Here is a 17,484-nt window from a genome sequence, read left to right as displayed (position 1 = left end):
GTGCTGCTGCCTGTGCTTAAAGCTTTACTGTTGAAAGCCATTGAAAGAGTTGTGGTGACGGCTGCTCACGGCAGGTGGTAGGCAGGGGAAAAAAAAAATCTCGGTATCATAGTAAAACTTTTATTTTGCTCCTGATGTAAAGGGAAAGCACAGTGAGTAACATAAAAGCTTTTTGAGGAACTTAAAAGACATCAAGTATAGAGGGAAACTGTATTTTTAAGCCGACTTTTCTCTTGTAGTCGTGTATAGACGTTGGAAATTGTGCTCAATCGCAATGGGTGGATTCTAGCGGGTTCTGGCGCTGTGCTTCAGCTGAGCTTTTATATGTAGATGTGGAGCAGCAGCATGTCAATCCGCCAGTCACTTAAAATGCCTCTTTTCATGTTCTGACACATATGTCTCAGATTTCACCGAAGAGTCGTCATCCTCATAGAAAAATGCTTAGAAATCAGAGTCCAAACGTCTACTTTCACTGCAACAAAGCTGTGTCTGAATCGTCATCGCCATCGCCGGACTGCGTGACTCCTTTTAATAATCATTTGTAACATATAGTAAGATCGTTATAAGGACACAAATCACCGTTTACATTTGTTAAATATTTACATCTTTGTAAACGACAGCATGGACACCTTCGAGTCCGACACGTTCGCCCCCCGTTTGTGCCACTGTGCACTATTTACAAAACAGAAAGAAAGCAAAAAGAAGTATGACTCGTTCTGTTGTTTGTCTTCGCGTCTTGTCGAGCCACCGGTACCGGTGGCTGAGGGACTGTGCGTGTGTCTTGTAAAGCACTGAGGCTTGGCGAGTCATCCCGGTCCGTCCCGTCTGTCCACGACACCGCCGGGTCAGCGGGGGGGTCCGACTAAATGAAGTACTCCTTTTGGTTCGGGCTGGGAGCGCTCTGGGGGTCCGGCTGGCTGCTGAAGGGGAACTCCGGGCCGTCGTCGGGCTGCACGCGCTTCACTTCCTGGTTCCGGTACGTCTCTTTCCTCCGGTAGATCAGTCTGGCCATTATCGCCAGCGCCGACACGGTGACGAAGATCGCCACTGCTATCACGCCTGGAACCCACAGAGATAAGAGACACTTTGGAAGACTATCTGGTTTTAGAACAAAAGTCTCCATTTGTTCTAAAATGAGATAGGTTCACCATGCACCTATAAAACGAGATAAATATCCATCACACACCTATAAAACGAGATAAATATCCACCACACATCTATAAAATGAGATAAATATCCACCACACACCTATAAAATGAGATAAATATCCATCACACACCTATAAAATGAGATAGATATCCACCACACACCTATAAAATTAGATAAATATCCACCACACACCTATAAAATGACATAAATATCCACTATACGCTTAAAAAATGAGATAAATGTCCACCATATGCTAATAAAATGAGATAAATATCTACCACACACCTATAAAATTAGATAAATATCCACCACACACCTATAAAATGAGATAGATATCCACCACACACCTATAAAATGAGATAGATATCCACCACACACCTATAAAATTAGATAAATATCCACCACACACCTATAAAATGACATAAATATCCACTATACGCTTAAAAAATGAGATAAATGTCCACCATATGCTAATAAAATGAGATAAATATCTACCACACACCTATAAAATGAGATAGATATCCACCACACACCTATAAAATGACATAAATATCCACTATACGCTTAAAAAATGAGATAAATGTCCACCATATGCCAATAAAATGAGATAAATATCCACCAAACTCCTATAAAATGAGATAAATATCCACCAAGCATCTACACCTATGCTTTATTAAAACAGACTATTCCTGTCCTCTAAAGCTTGTGCTAATTAATGCATCCGGTCGTAATGCCGTCTGCATATTGTAGCTCGGCGGTGATATTTGAATGCGCGTATTGTTGTGGAACAATGGAGGGTCTTGACTTCACTCTCTTCCCTGCCTGCCACTCTGATTTTCTCATCTCTAAATCTAGCGCACTAGAATTTGTCAAAGGACCGTGCGAAGGCTGTGAAGTGGGAATGTGATTTCTGACTGTATTTCTCCCCCGTGTCTGTGATTTCCTCTTCCTAGCGGTGGTCTGATTGTGTTGCGGAGCCTTGTTGTAGCTGTACAGGAGCATAGCGCCATCCAGTTTAATTCACTCGTGTTTCTGGTTCCATGTGGTAGAGCAAACTATCTCGAAATTGGACAGCCAAAATACTGCCTGGCTCATTTTAATGCTGCATTAAAGTGGTTTTAAAATGCCCACACATATAAAAATAACAGTATAAAGTTCCTACATCAGCAAACCGTTTGTTTAAATATTTAGCTGTGCATTATTTTTTGCACATTCAGACCCAAAATCTTCTCATTAATCAGCCGACACACACCTTCTTCTCCCTGCCTTTGACTTTCTCCACAGCCTCCAAGATCAAAACTCCTAATTCCTCTCCTGGATCCATCTCAACTGGCAGACGTTCAAAAGTTAAACGGAACGGTATTCTGCCAACCTGTCACATCTCCTTCCCTTGTTTTGAGTACGGTCTTATCTCTTATACGTGATATTCGGCTGCATCATCCATAAGACGGGAGCTATGAGTCACCTGCGGTTATGATCTGATAATGAAATGTTTCCAACCCGGGAGAAATGGATTCCTGTTACCTCCAATTAGAGCTGAGTCACTCCTGATGGCATTGACTAGAGGTTGACCTGGATCCACCGAGCCAGACTGGTCTGCAGAGAGAGTGAGGGAGAGAGAGAGAGAGAAGAATCGAGTAAACAGAACGACAAGCATAGGAGAAGACAAAGAGAGATACAGAGGAGAGACAGGAGAGGAGAAACGATTTAGAAAGGGGAACAAAGAGAACAATGACAGGAGGGAGGCAAGAGGGAAATTAGAGAAAGCATGAAATAGAATAAGGAAAAGAGAAAGATGAAGGTAAAGGAGTAGAGAGACAGAGAAGAGAAAGGTAGAGTCGCGATGAGAACCATCAGTCAGTGCAGACAGGACCCATTGAATGCCTCAGCACATCTTGAAAGTACTCTACTACAGATATCTGACCATTCTCATCTCTGTCTCTGTCTAATAATAGACAATTAATATAGTCTGATATCTGTCTTTTACCTGATAAGGAGTGCGTGGTTTCTGCTGCGTAGGGATTGGCTGGAGAGGAGGAGCCACAGCTGGACTGGACCAGCGGGCCGGTGACGATCACGGGGCTGTCGGGGTGGAGCAGGGCGGCTTTCAGGGGGCTGATGGAGTTAAAATGGACCGCTGACAGGCAGCCTGTGAAGCCCAGAGAGGCCAGCCTGGCCAAGTCTGCATCCAGCTCATCTGACTCTGCATGCAGAGAGAGAGGAAGACAGAGAGAGAGACAGAAGAAGAGGCAGACAGACAGGAAGACAGACAAACTGGGGGTCAGTGATTTGCATCAAACTGTACAGCCTGAGATGAGTATTAAAGGTGCGATGTGCAGCATTTTGATGAGACCATGGTTGAGATGACTGGTAGCCTCTATCTCACAACAGTGGTATTGTTAGTGCTTATTCCTCAAATTTAAGGCCACATTTCCCATAAATCCCATTCCTTCCTGTCGCAAAAAAGGATCTTTGTATCTTGAATCTTTCTTTCTTCAGTCAAATGTTTCCTCTTTGGCTTTACTGAAGAGGATAAACATGTTAGAAGTGATTCCCATCAGTTTTTAACTTTTTTGTGCCATAAAGCAATCCAGCAGATTTCCCGCCAAATCTGACCTGGTGGCTCACAATGTAAAACGCAGTGTAGAGGCCGGTAGAGGCTTCTTTTCTTCTTGGCGATGGTGTTGTATGTTTACAGTAATTATTCTAATACCTCAAAATTAAAATGAGAATGATTTTTTATGTTAAAATGCTACAATTATCTCCTTTAATGACTAATAATTAAGCAAAAATATACAAGAGGGAATGTTATGCCGATATTTTGCAGTATAGCATGAATTTAAGTGTATTACTGCTGCTTTCCAACAGCTTTTATATATAGAGATACTTACAAAACACAAAAAAAGATTTCAACTACTCCTACAGTATTACTCTGCCACCAGTGTGAGGAGCAGGTTTTTGATATCTCTGTCACTGATGACATAATATGATGTATGACAGAATGCCATTGCCATTTATACGAGTGCAACTGTTGTGAGCTTTTGGCACTTAATGGAATGCCTCCCCGCTGATCGTTTGCTGTCAGAACTAAATGATGTATAATAAACATTAATACACGTTACATAACCGTCCTTAAGGGAAAATACCAGTGGCGTTCTCTTTTGGCTAATTTCCTCACAACACCACTTTTTTTGTGGGGGGATAATGTGTGCAAAATACAATCGTCTAGACTAGAGCTATAAACGTCAAGGTGAACTACAATTATTCCCGCGGTGTCATTTGATAGTATGGGAAATCATTGCCGATTATCCAAGTTATTACCTGAATGAAACAACTCTTCCCTACATAAGAGGGAGGCCGCAGAGTGCTTTGGCTTCAGAGGGCCGTCTATCAGCTGTATATTTGATCAAGCTTTGATGGGGTTTTAAATTGAATGCGATCCTCGGAGCCGCAGGAAATAATTTGACTTTGAATTATATATCTCATGACACGGTATATCTATTGACCAGCGCTCAAAATGGAGCTGAAGTAGCGGGCGAAATGCTGCAGATGAGAGGAAAAAACTCAATAATGCCACAGTGTTGCAGATTTAAGTGACAGTGGTGGCAGTGGATTGTCTGAGTGAGATAGCATACAGTCTCTTTTCTCCACTGGTTAAGAAGACACACATACACACACACACACACACACACACTTCTACCTCTATCTCTACCCTTCGCCCCTTTTAGGGTCATTTTAGGGTCCTTTTGAGTCATTTTAGGGAAGATCTGATTGGCTTTTACCCAGCATGCATGTGCACACGATTATGTATAGTAGCTTCATCTACACACACACATACATACACACACACACACACACACACACACACAAAAACAAATATCCAGCAGATATGTGAGCGCGAAAGAAAGAAGAGTATGATTACAGGTTGTGAAAATGTGGTGAAATGTCAAAGATTGTTACGACCTCTTACAAATGAACAGCAGTAAAATCCAACTTTAATCACCTGCGTTAATGGCTGGTCAAAGTGCTGAAAAGTGGTTTTACCAAGAAATATATGGATGTTTGTGCAAGCAGCGGAACCACTGGCCTTGGATCCTGCTGCTAGACCCCGAATATTACTGTCCACCTCCTCTCAGCCTGCTGCCGGGCCTTTACCTCCACCCCCCCCCTCTCTCTATCTCTCTCTCTGTATCGCTATCTCTCTCTTTCTCCATCTTTCTCTCTCTCCTTCCTCCCGCTCTCCGTCTCTTTCTCTCTCTGTGAGCGTCGGAGTCTCTCTCCGTTCTCTCCTGGTCCATTAGTTAGGCTGATGGATGACAGGGCTGGCAGGGAGTGACAGTGAATCAACTATCTTGCTGCCTCTGTGATACTGATATGACTGTTGGAGTCCTCTGGCTCAGCGGAGGGAAGGCCGGGTCACATACTAACACGGCCCGTGTCAACACAGATGCCATTAGCACAAAATGCACAGGCTTTACCCCGAAAACAGTTGTGGCATCAGTTCTCATTTCCTGCAGTGAGTGCGTGTATAATGTATGCATAACGAACTGTGTTTTTGCATTTGCCATGGTCAAAACTGTGAAAAAGAAATGTTAAGTAAGAGCTAGTAAGAGCTAGCATCAGTTTTTACAGCGAACATAGCGTTTTCACACCAGGGAGCTGCGACTGCACTTTCAAAGCCCCTCAGCCCCTCACGTTTTTAACAGCTTACTTCTCAGCTTGTCTCAGATGGCGCTATTGAAAAAGAACACAAGCCATAGCAGAGAAATGCACAATGTCACCGTGACATTACTACAAGTCCTGCCCGCTTAACAGCAGCACCCGGCAGGCAGACAGACAGGCGGGTCCTATAGAGGAGGAGAGGAAGTACAATAGTCTGTCACGCAGAAAGAGGTTGAACTGTACGGGCTGACTTCCTGGTTCATCCTGACCCTGCCCACCGCAGCTAAGGCTTATGGGTCGCTATGTTGGATTGCGGGGTGCTGACTCCAATCTTCTAAGTAATTTGTTCTTTTCAATCTCTCCTCATTACCATACAAAGTGGAGGACCTTTTCTGAAGTTATTACCATCAAGGCTGTCTGAGGCTGCTCAGCTAGACAGGCATGAGGAAAGAAGACTGTACCGCTCACCGTTTTGATAACACAGATAAGAACACACCAACATATCGGTTCTGAGCTGCTACTGTTACTGGAAAAAGAAAATAATGCCATCATGACTATTTACGCAAATATACCTACCCATATGGCTTTACAATGCATCCAATACCACATGATGATTACTTATGGGGGCGGTTCCACCTGTACTCAGTTCTAAGGTTGTTCTGAGTTTACAGCTCCACTCAGAGCTAAAGTGCTCTTTGTGACCATTTGAATATTGTTGCCATCTTGGCGGTGTAAGAGCAGCACAGCTGTTGTACAGACAGCAGCTTTCCCTGGGGTCCAGCCAGTGTGATGAATATAAAACAGTGGAAAGCTCCAGAATAGCTGATTGTCAGATAAGGCCAAACATCTCAGTGCCGTTATTCAAATGAGTCTGTCTTAAGTGCATGAGCCCCGCGCTCAGAAGAGTGCCTCACTTACCGTGCACTCTACCCAGAACTAGCGACTTGATGGCGTTGAATTCCACATCAGCCGTCAGGTTGAAGTCCTCTCTGGCGTTCTGGTCAATCTGAAAGTAAATGCACAGTATCTCTGTAAAGGAGCAGTGGGAAAAGGCTCAGCGGGAAAGCAAAGACTCCACACTTTCAGTGACAGTTGCCTAGCATGGCGTTCTCCGGTATAGAGAGTTTTAATGAGCGTTGCTCTGTGAAGAGACTTCGACAAATGACTGAAGAGAGGAGTTAAATATGAAGAGCCAGCCGGAGGCTCGCCTGATGTTTTAATCCGACCTCCATATTTAAAATGGGATTCAACACCAAAGCTGAAAACTAATAGTGTGCTGTTGTGTTTCACAGCAACTGCAGCAGGTTCTGAGGAGCCTCAAAGGAAAACACTATTCTCTCTAAAGCACAAAAGAGAGGACATAATGTATTGGAAGCCCACAGAGATTTGGGGTGTTAGTGAATCATTTATCAATGGGACATCTGCTAATGTAGACTGTGACACTGAAGTTGAGCCGCAGACAACAGAGGAACTGAAAGTAGCTTAAAGTCCCCATGAAATGAACACCCATTACTTTTACTGCCTGGAAAACAGAGTATCTTTAATGGGGACCTCATGCTGCACTAGTAGGCATAAATAAAAATTCCAACCAATAAAACCATCACAGAGTTTTGAACAGTCCCGCCCCTCCGCCCCTCCCATCAAATAACACTGCCTTTCGCTGGCTGATGTTCCATTGGTTTAGACTTTTGAATGATTGCTCACTGTGTTATGTCCAACCCCAACATCCTGTTTCAACAGGGAATACAACATATCAAGGAGGTAAAGATGATGTTTTTTTAAAGACAGTTAGGGTATTGACCTTAGTGGAAATGAAAAATATATGAATTTTATTTCCACAGGTCAGTACCAGCTTCTGTAACGCTGACTGAACTGTTCGTTGAGTGTGAGAGTGTTGAATGTGTGTGGTGTGTGTGTGTGTGTGTGTGTGTGTACATGTGTACGTGTGTGTGTGTGTGTTACCTGGACAGAGACAGTGTCTGTCAGTCTCCTGATGGTTACTGTGTGCAGCCGTCCATTAGCCAGGTTCCTGACTCTGCTGCCCAGCACCTCCACATCTCTGCTGCTGTGCAACTTGTACCAAAGCTCCAGCTCATCTTCACAAACACAAAACAACATGCTGTCACTTTACAATGGAAGTGCAGACAGAAAAACACAGCCAAACCTGGTACACCTTAAGAATGCAAATATTAGATTATTATAATATATTGTGCACTTACGACAGAGTTTGCTGAAAAGCACTTAAGCCAAAAATGATTGTTGGAGGGAAAAAGTTGCTGTCCTGAACCTTTTTCCACATTACTACTTTAGTTCCCTGGACTGAAAATCCCTTTTTTTACTGAATGGTTGAAGCACCATATTCTATTATATGGTATAATATAATGTATGGTATACAGTGTAACCTCATACCATAGCTATTACCCATCAAGTATAAAAAACACAAGATCATTAAAAACATTTCAACTTGCAATACTGCCATCATTTCAGTGGAAGAAATCGCAAAGTGCTCTCTAATAAAACAATAAATAAAAGTCAGTGCCATAGACAATAAAAGTACCAGATATGAATCTGATCTTTACAATGTTGCTAAGTTGGTAGAAACATGTTTGAATCAGCCTTTTAGTACTTTCTCAAGGATTAAACAAAAATCAAAGCGAACATATAGTTTCTTAGATGTTGGCTTGATGCATGGAGTTAAACATCCAAGACACAATTAAATTAGCCTTTGTTAATTCATTAATCACATAAATCATTTCACTTCAAATGTCCAGGTTCTCTGCTCTAGTTAGAAAGCATCTTAGAAAACATGCACTCCCTCCTTCAAAGAATGAACATTTAATTAAGCGATATCTGAATGTTCCAAGGCAGCAGCAGCCGCATTAAGACGCTACAAATCATTTAATACTTCCAGGATTATTGCTCTATCTCTATCAATAACGCTTCACGATATAAAAATTAATTTTCCAAATTTCCACAGCGCTACGCTGAGTAATTTCCAGGGTGCTGAGATGGATAATTTGAATGCCCTGTGATGTCTACAGATGAAGAGGAGAGATAGGGAATAATCATCCTAAAAAAAAAAAAAAAAACCACACCACATTTATTCTACAAAGTTTATATCTTATCACTTCACACAAACACATAATTGTTTCCATATCCAGATTTCTGCTGCATTCCTTTCTCACGGAGGCACACACACTAATAGGGAGCAATTATTTGTCATAGGAGCTCAAGTTGATGATAAAAGCACAGAGTGTTTCAGGCTTTCGGTGATTGTCTAGGATAGCAGAGTTTGTGTGTGTGTGTGTGTGTGTGCTGCGGCTGAGGCTTGTGTTACTGCAGCAGCGAGGGAGGGAAACATGAGAGAAGCCATCTTGGGGCGTCCAGGAGAAACCTCTGTCAGGGATTTAATTAGCTGCTTCAGTATGGCTGCAGTATGATGACGACTTGATCGCCACTGCCATCTGAATGCCCTGCTATCCCTAAATCATTAACACCAGGCTGTGTGCTACTTCTATTAGCGGGATAATTTGTTGTTTTGGATTGAAATCTGTAAAGAACACGACTCCTAATGTCTTAATAGTAATTCCAGCAAATGTTTTTTTTGTGTTTTTTTTTAAACGTGAGGTGATACATAACAATTAGTCTGGCTGCATGGACTGGGAGGCGGCAGAGGATGACAGGCTGAATCCAGAGGGAGAAAGAAATTGAATATTCCTACTGGATCTGGTTGAGATGAAGAGGGGAGGGGAGGAGAGGAGAGGAGAGGAGAGGAGAGGAGAGGAGAGGAGAGGAAAGGAGAGGAAAGGAGAGGAGAGGAGGGGAGAGGAGAGGAGAGGAAGATAGGACAGTTGAACGGAAGTAAACTGCAGGAAGGACGAGATGGGAGGGATAAGAAAAAGTGAGGAGAGGGGGCGCGCAATAGAAAGGGAAGGAGCAGGAGAAGAGAAACACGTGGAAAGAAAATCCTTCACAAAAACCCGATAAAAAGCCATGTGCGCTGCCTCACCGTGTCTGTTGATGAGCAGGGCCAGGTACTCTCTGTAGAAGGAGCTGACGTAGAGTAGCAGGGCCGGACTCTGGCCAGTCCTGAAGCCCAGGGAGATCTTCTCTCCTCTCAGCGTCATGTCGGAGTAGATGGAGGAGGGCAAGGCGCTGCTGTTCCTGCTCGGCTCGTAGGGCTCCTTGAAGGTGTAGCTGACGGACGTCGCCGACTTGAAGCTGGCTGACACCTCTGAAAAGTTAGCGAGTCGTCGGTGTGGATCAGTGGCTGAGTGGACCGGTGAACTCGCCTGTATTGTTGCTGTCACATGTCCCTCTCTGCTTCATCTGTAGCGGCTGAGAAACTATTAAACGCTGATGGAGGGTGACGGCCCGTACAGGAGGGGGTGGACAAAAGAGATTGATTTGGCGGGCCGAGGTAAAAATGCCTTCCTTATTTGTTTTGTGTGATGAATGTCCCGACAATGTGATGAAAAGTGTTTCACATTAGAACACTATCAGCAAAGACAATGGCCTCGTTTTGTTTTATTAGGATCCCCATTAGCTGCCAAATTAATTACAGCTAGTCTTCCTGGAGTCCTCACAATAAAGCAATACAATACAAATAATCAATGATAAGATAAGAGAATACTTGAAATAACAATAGTAATGAGATAAAAGAATGCTTAAAATAACAATAGTAATAAAAAAAAGAAAGAAAAAAAAGGGTAGAGGGCCTACTGAACCACATTCATCAATATTTCTATATATGTACCAAATTATGGTAAAGCCTCAGTACGTTCTAATATGTAGCTGAAGTGTTTTTCCATTACTTTACACTATATCAAAAATACTCTCTGTTCATATTTGTTATTGCTTGGTAAATGAAGTCTATTAAGTTTTAAATTATTTTACAGTATCTAACCAGCTTAGCAGTGCCTTATTAGTTGGCTAAAGAAAACATGAGCATCTCTAACAGTCAAAACTGCTACTGGAATGTGAAAAAAAACAGTTTGAATGTCGGCTACTAATTGTATCAGCACGGTCTCTCCCCCCACCACTGTGATTGCTCAACAAAAAACCGAGCTGTCTGCATGAATTATAGAACATACTGTACATTCTGCATCACATACTGTAACCGCACTCGGCCATCAAACTGACTTTAAACGCGCTGTGAGTCCAGCGAGCCCTCGACAGCTACTTCTGCCGTGTGTGAAGCGCGCTAGGAGAGTCCTCTAAAATAATCCTGATGCTTGACCTTTACACAGCAGCGGTTCATTATGCCCACACTCAAAGTGACTGTTTCGGAAGCTATAGCTTTGCAGAGACTTAAAGAGACAGACGGTCAGGGTCGGTCTGATGTGGACCGACTGAAGGGTCCACTTCAGAAAGCTGACCTATGCTCTGTTCTGCTCTGGAAGCAACCGATAGACGACAAGTCATAATAAAACAGCTTGAACATAGGCGGCTCTGTCTGCTCACAAATGAATCCATTGCTGCAGTCCAGTTCTCTGTTATTGAGTTAGCTTGTACTCAGAGCTGTAACTGCTATTCTGATAGTGTTAAATAACCACTATTAGAAACTCTATTGTAGACTGTAAACTATTCTAGTGTAAAGCAAAGTGGTTACCAGTCAGTTACACACCATGCTGTACAGGATAGTCACATATAGCAGTATTTTTCAGCAATTTGAAGAAGTGAGACAAGTGTCGCAGAGAGACATTAAAGTGATAATCTGTGATATCCTTTTTTAGAATTTCGGTGACGCATTTGGTGCTCGGCGCTAATTGCTGTGGTGTTTCTGCACCGCACTTCCCAGAGATCACCTGTCGATCACACAGTGTATTTTTCATGGCTTTTCTATTAATGAAGTTTGAGTTTCTGTAGGTGGCGCCCTTTTCTTTGTCTGGCTAGCCATGGCGGCTGTCACTGCTCATGCTAACTACCCAGTTCTTCTTCTGTTTATTCCAGCTACCAGACAGCGGGTGTTTAGAAAGCTTTCATGAACTGGATATAGGTTGAATCACTATTGTGTTCTATCAATCAGTAATAGAGAATGCCATGGATTATTACTTCAAGGCATGAATGCACACAATCTCTGGCTCTAGTGTGTATGCTGAGAGCCCCTCATGAATGCCAGAAGCCTCCAGTGTGTATCAGCATGTGTGTACCTCTGTGGCAGAAGGCTCCGGTGTAGGCCGACAGGCTGCAGTCGCAGGAGAAGCCGCTGGCTCTCTCCACACAGCGGCCCTGGTTCCGGCAGAGCGGGCCGTAGCTGCTGCAGTGGCCGGGGCAGCCGGGTCGGACCCCGGGGGTGATCTTCGCCCTCTCCTCCAGGTCCAGGGTGACGCCGTTCAGCTGCAGCGAGCGGATGCAGCCCAGGAAGCCCTTCTGCCTGGACGCCGTGCCTCCTGCCAAAAAAAATACAATACGCATAATACTTTTCTCTCTCTCCCTCTCTCTGTATGACTGCAAGTCTGTGGTCTAGTTTCTCTAATTTCTCATTTCTCCCCCTGTCATCTATTTCCTGCAGGATAGTGTGATTGACAGCCACAGGCCAAGTATTGCTCCTGCACACCAAGGAGCACAACTCTTGTTCTGCAGCACTGGTCTCTATAACACGACACGCCAATGAAGCAGCAATAAAACAAATAGCTGTGGGAGCAGGGATCCGGGGAACAGACTTTTACCTGCCATATATCTTACTGCCTAGCACCTTGCTGGCTGTTGACTGGCTAACCGGGTGGGTGGCGAGCCATCTGGCAGGCTGTCTGCTAGATGTCCTCTCCACTAACAATCTCTTCTTCCTTTCACTTGACAATTAACATTCTGATGTGGCAACTTGAAATTGTTCACAGTTTTTAGACTTGGCAAAAAAAAATCACATCGCTCTCAGAGTTCAAACCTGGCAGCCTCTTATTTTTCATTCACGCATGCCAATTGTTATTGTCCCCACAGATTGGACTTGGCAGCTTGGTGCGCTCGGAGCTTGAACCTGGAAAAGTCTCAAATGTTCACAGTCACAGCAGCTTTTCACACCGCTACATCGCTAACCTCTGTACGACTCCATTCTAGTGTCTTTCTGCCACAAGAAATATAAAACATAGACCTAGCTATAGACAAAACAAGAGAATACAGAGGTGGAAATGTAATAAAGAATTCTCTAAATGACACGATAAGGAATGGGTTGACTATACTGAATGAAATGTACATTCATACCAAATTGATACTTGATACTTTATTCTTTTTATTATCCGATGCAGGAATGTGTATTTTCAGGAAAATATCCACAGGTTATGACTGCGTATCAATAATTAAATCCTTGCTGCACTGGTGCCAAAAGGCCAAAGACAAATCCCTGAGGAACTCCACCTCTGACCAAGAGAGCAACACATAGCACAAGAACAACCAGAGAAAAAAAAAAAAGCCTAACGGGGGAGTCAAGAGAAGAAGCTTGAAGAAAAGTGAGGATTTCAACCTCTTAAGCAGCCGTAAAGCAGCCTCACCTCTTAGGCTTACATTTAGGATTACAGGCTCTCAGTATGGTATCAGAACAGTGCTTAAAACACAAAATAGATTACATTACAGGGCATAAAAAGCAATACCAAGGATTTTTGAAGTGGAGATCAAAGCAGCCATTGAAGGCAACCTGCCTACAGTGCAGTATTGCATCAAAATGCATGGCTATATGGACAAAGCAAGAAAACCTGCTCACATTAACCAGCATAGAGAATATTACAGTACTAATGCACTGTAGCTCATCACTATGACTTATTAATATGACTATCATATTAACTATGGCTGATGAATTATACAAGGAAATACTATAGCTTGTGTGTTATATATGCAAAATTTATTCCTACAGATGGCAATAAAGGACCTTGAACAATGGCAATATTATGGCTTATTAATCCAAACAATGGAAAACACTGCCTTATGAATTCGTACAAGGCAATTATATATATTAAAAATAGGCGACGCTGTTCATAACAATGCAGCTTTCTTTGCCATACTGTAGATTATGATTTCACAGAAGCCATGCAAATATTATGGCATAACATAATTTACGAAACAGGAAGCGGGGTGGAGACTCCCGCATGCTTAACGCTCTGCTGTAAATCAAGTCTTTGTCCAATGCAAACAGCCTTTCTATTTCATAATACGGTCACATCTTCCATTCAAACACATGAATCCCTCGGCGTCACCAGTAAACACAACACAGCACGGTCCTGCCCATATCAAGAGAAAGGCTGATGGCCACTTCTTGCTTCCTATTCGGAGTGGATTATTAGCTTAACACACTCAGCCAATCAATGATCACCTCCATCTCCCTGCCTCCGTCCAATCTCATCATTATTTGTTGGTTGATTTTCCCTTCAAAATGTGTGTTTACACATATGAACGAACATTCATAGTATTTGCAGAAGGATAAAGCTTCATAATACAGGATGGATTTGCACCTCCCCCTCTCCCACACACACACACACTCACACTCACACACCATATCAATAGGAGAGGTTAAAGACAGAATTATGGAAGTCTGCGGAATTGATGAAGTTAGGATAAGAGTTTGAACTGATGAAGTTGAGAGGAACAGAGAAGAACAGGATTGCCGCTGTTGATAAAGTTTATGCAGGGTTTTAGACGGAAGCATAAAGAACTTACACCTTAAAAATACAGTATAGCAGCTCATATGGTTAATTCTATGCTGCATGCAAACCAAACACCCTGCAGGCACGCACACACAACCACACACACACAAAAACACTGCGTGAACCTTTCTATCAGCGCGCCCTAATACATGGTTATTTATCAAGGGTAATTATTGTTCAACGTTTAGAAAGTGTTGACTCAGCATCTCCTTTTCCAATACAGCTGAGCAGCCAAAGACCCTTTGTTTTTCCAATACAGCCAATAGCAGCCAAGCTCATGTGAAGTAGCCAGAAGACTACTAGCCATCAGTGGAGTCATGTAAGGCTCTGGAGGAAGAGGTTTTACCGCTATTAGACCTACAGGACTGTCTGGTGCTGATGTCTGAACTCTATCAGCTGTCCCAAAACTATTATACCAGACTGTGCTGAACAAGACTGCACTACTGCCTGGTATTAACTTGATTGGGAAGCAGAGAAATCGAGGCATTCGTTGTCACAAGAGACTCTGTCAGCCAAAAGTCAGCCATCTAAAAGCTTTAATTTCTGTGAATGGCTGCTTACTTCAGGAGGAGCTGGGGAGACAAAAAGACTAATCTCCTGGTTCCCCGGACTCACAGAAGATATTTGTGTGTGTGTGTGTGTGTGTGTGTGCGTGCGTGACTGATGTTGTTAGAGTCCCAAGTGGTCTGAAGGATAAGAAGGGATAAGGCCTAACAGCAATTATCACCAGCACTCTGCTGCTAATGAGGGGAAATATTCACACACACACACACGCACACACACACGTATTGTATTATACTTGTGAGGACCTTCACTGACTACATTCATTCCTTAACCCCTAACCCTACATAAATTCCCTATATCATCTTAATCCTCACCACTACATGCCAAATCTTAACCTGTAGCCTAACCTAAACCCAAGTCCCTAACCCTAAACTAGAAGTGAGGAACGAAAATGAACAAAATGTCCTCACTTTCGCGGAATTAACTAATTTTTCTATCACTGTTTTCAATCATTTGGTCCTGATACATATAGACACACACACACACACACACACACACAGACAGACTCCCCACCTATGAATAACTGGCTGTTGAGCTGCAGATGGATGTGTCCGTCGGCGGGAGCCTCCTGCGTGGCGGCGGGGAGCTGGTCGACACGGAGCGACGCCTCCTTCACGTTGCGCTCGGCCCGGACGCTGTGCCACCGGTTGTCGTTCAGCGGGACGCTCGCCGCCACGCGCACCTCCAGCGGCCCGTTCCCCACGTCGAAGGAGAAGAGGACCTCCGTGGAAGCTGGAGGGGGGTGGTGGGGTGGGATGATAGATGTGATGAAGAGAGGAAGAAGAGAGGGGAGTCATTTGCATTTGGATGGGTGACATCAACACCAGATGTTAGCGCTGAATACTAACTTGCTGCTTAAACAAACCGGCATGTTAAGATAATTGTGTCCCTAGACAAGAGAGACTGTAAATTGTAACTGTAAATCCCCTGTCTCTCCTCCAAAGACTCACACTGGGAAAACCATCACCTTACTGACATCACATCTCCATATTTGCAGTCAGACAGAGTCTCAAAATTGTACAGTGTGTTATGGTGGTGACACGCTGACAAAGGAAAAATGCCATTTTATTTCAAGAAATTGAAAATTTAATCCAACCTTGACTGACGTTTTGGTTCTTTTCAAAGTGTGACATATTTCACTGAAAATAGGGGCCTAATTTCAGTGAAATTGCTAATTGGACAAGCATTTTCTCCTGATTTGGCTCCAGACTACGCCATCCTTCAGCGAATCCATTAGTTAGCCCTGTTCCTCCATCATCAACTGTTGGCAGAGGTCTGGGATGTGACTTCCCCCTGCCGGTCCATCTGTTGGCAGGCCAGACAGACAGCTGGACACACATCTGACATGATTCACTGACCAGCCCAGGGCAGGACAGACTGCAGCTTCAGCCTCACATCTGTGTGTGTGTGTGCGTGTGTGTGTGTGTGTGTGTGGGTGTGTGTGTGTCTATGACCAGAAAATACCAAGTCTCAGCACCATTCTGCGATCAGACAGTTGTGTGGCATCAAAGCTCGCTCCTCGGCTGTTACCAGTTCAGCTCTGACCTGTCATGATTTCCCCCAGGACTCACAGTGTCGACATGGGTGGAAGTAACCAATTAAATTTACTCTTGTTACTGTAATTGAGTAGTAAGTCATTTTACTTTTACCTAAGCACGGTTTCACTTGTGTATTGCATTTGACTTCTATTGTACCTTGCTACTTTTTAAATCACACCCATTACAGAGAACACATTTTGTAGGCCGTCCATCAGCATTACATCAGAAACTGGCCAGTTGTCATTTGGCCAAATATGGAGCCATTCATTCAGCGAACGGTCAGGCAGCCAAGGAGAGAAGAGTAATCTGGTTTTACTCTATTTTGGAATTTCTTTTGCAATTAAAACAATGTAGTTTGATTTCTGTCCGCTCTGCCTTTTAGAATTGCATTGAAAAGATCATATTTAACAATGTTCCATTTTGTAAAAAGTAATTCAGTAACTTTTACTCTGATAACATTTTACATCATCATCAACATTACAACATCATCTACTTAATTAGGATATTTTTCCACCCTTGCCGATACATGGAGTCACACAGGAAGACAACATCTGATCTTTTTAAAACTTTGCGACACATCTGACCACTTAAGGGGACAGCAATGCTATCATTTGGTTTCATCCGATGCACTTTACAGTCACATATACACTTTAAGCACGTTCTGCCTCAGTGGGCCTCAAACCCCAAACCTTAGCAGGTTAGTGCCGTGCTCTTCTTGTCTGCTCAGCAACATTGTCAGCATGTTCGCGCTCCACATGTAGGAGAGAAGTTAGGAGAGCGCTGACATCTGTGCATAAACAAACCGTCATCCCTCATGGGCGATGGGAACAGGGGAGGGACAAGCTGTATTGGCATGGGAGTGTGGAACCGTGTGAAACAAAAACCCAGAGGCCTAACTTAATTTAGAAACTGTTCTCTAGCCAAGCTCAGTCATATTA

General features: G+C 43.4%; 1 protein-coding gene across 1 annotated transcript in view; it reads right to left on the bottom strand.

Annotated features, from left to right (window-relative positions):
* Positions 1-862: 862 nt before the first annotated feature.
* LOC139654007 (contactin-associated protein-like 4) overlaps positions 863-17,484 on the bottom strand; it is a 60,795-nt gene continuing 44,173 nt past the window's right edge. The window contains exons 16-23 of the mRNA XM_071531023.1: positions 15,522-15,740; positions 11,964-12,203; positions 9,816-10,045; positions 7,774-7,902; positions 6,730-6,817; positions 3,137-3,352; positions 2,674-2,745; positions 863-1,059 (exon numbers count right to left, since the gene is read on the bottom strand). Coding sequence (XP_071387124.1) covers positions 863-1,059; positions 2,674-2,745; positions 3,137-3,352; positions 6,730-6,817; positions 7,774-7,902; positions 9,816-10,045; positions 11,964-12,203; positions 15,522-15,740 — 1,391 coding nt within the window. The remainder of the gene's footprint in view (positions 1,060-2,673; positions 2,746-3,136; positions 3,353-6,729; positions 6,818-7,773; positions 7,903-9,815; positions 10,046-11,963; positions 12,204-15,521; positions 15,741-17,484) is intronic.

The sequence above is a fragment of the Centroberyx affinis genome, unplaced genomic scaffold, assembly GCF_046629955.1.
Source record: "Centroberyx affinis isolate AG114_WGS23_722 - 3 ecotype Tasmania unplaced genomic scaffold, CSIRO-AGI_Caff_v1 ptg002023l_1, whole genome shotgun sequence".
Taxonomy (NCBI): domain Eukaryota; kingdom Metazoa; phylum Chordata; class Actinopteri; order Beryciformes; family Berycidae; genus Centroberyx; species Centroberyx affinis.
This window is presented reverse-complemented; position numbering and strand designations above follow the sequence as displayed.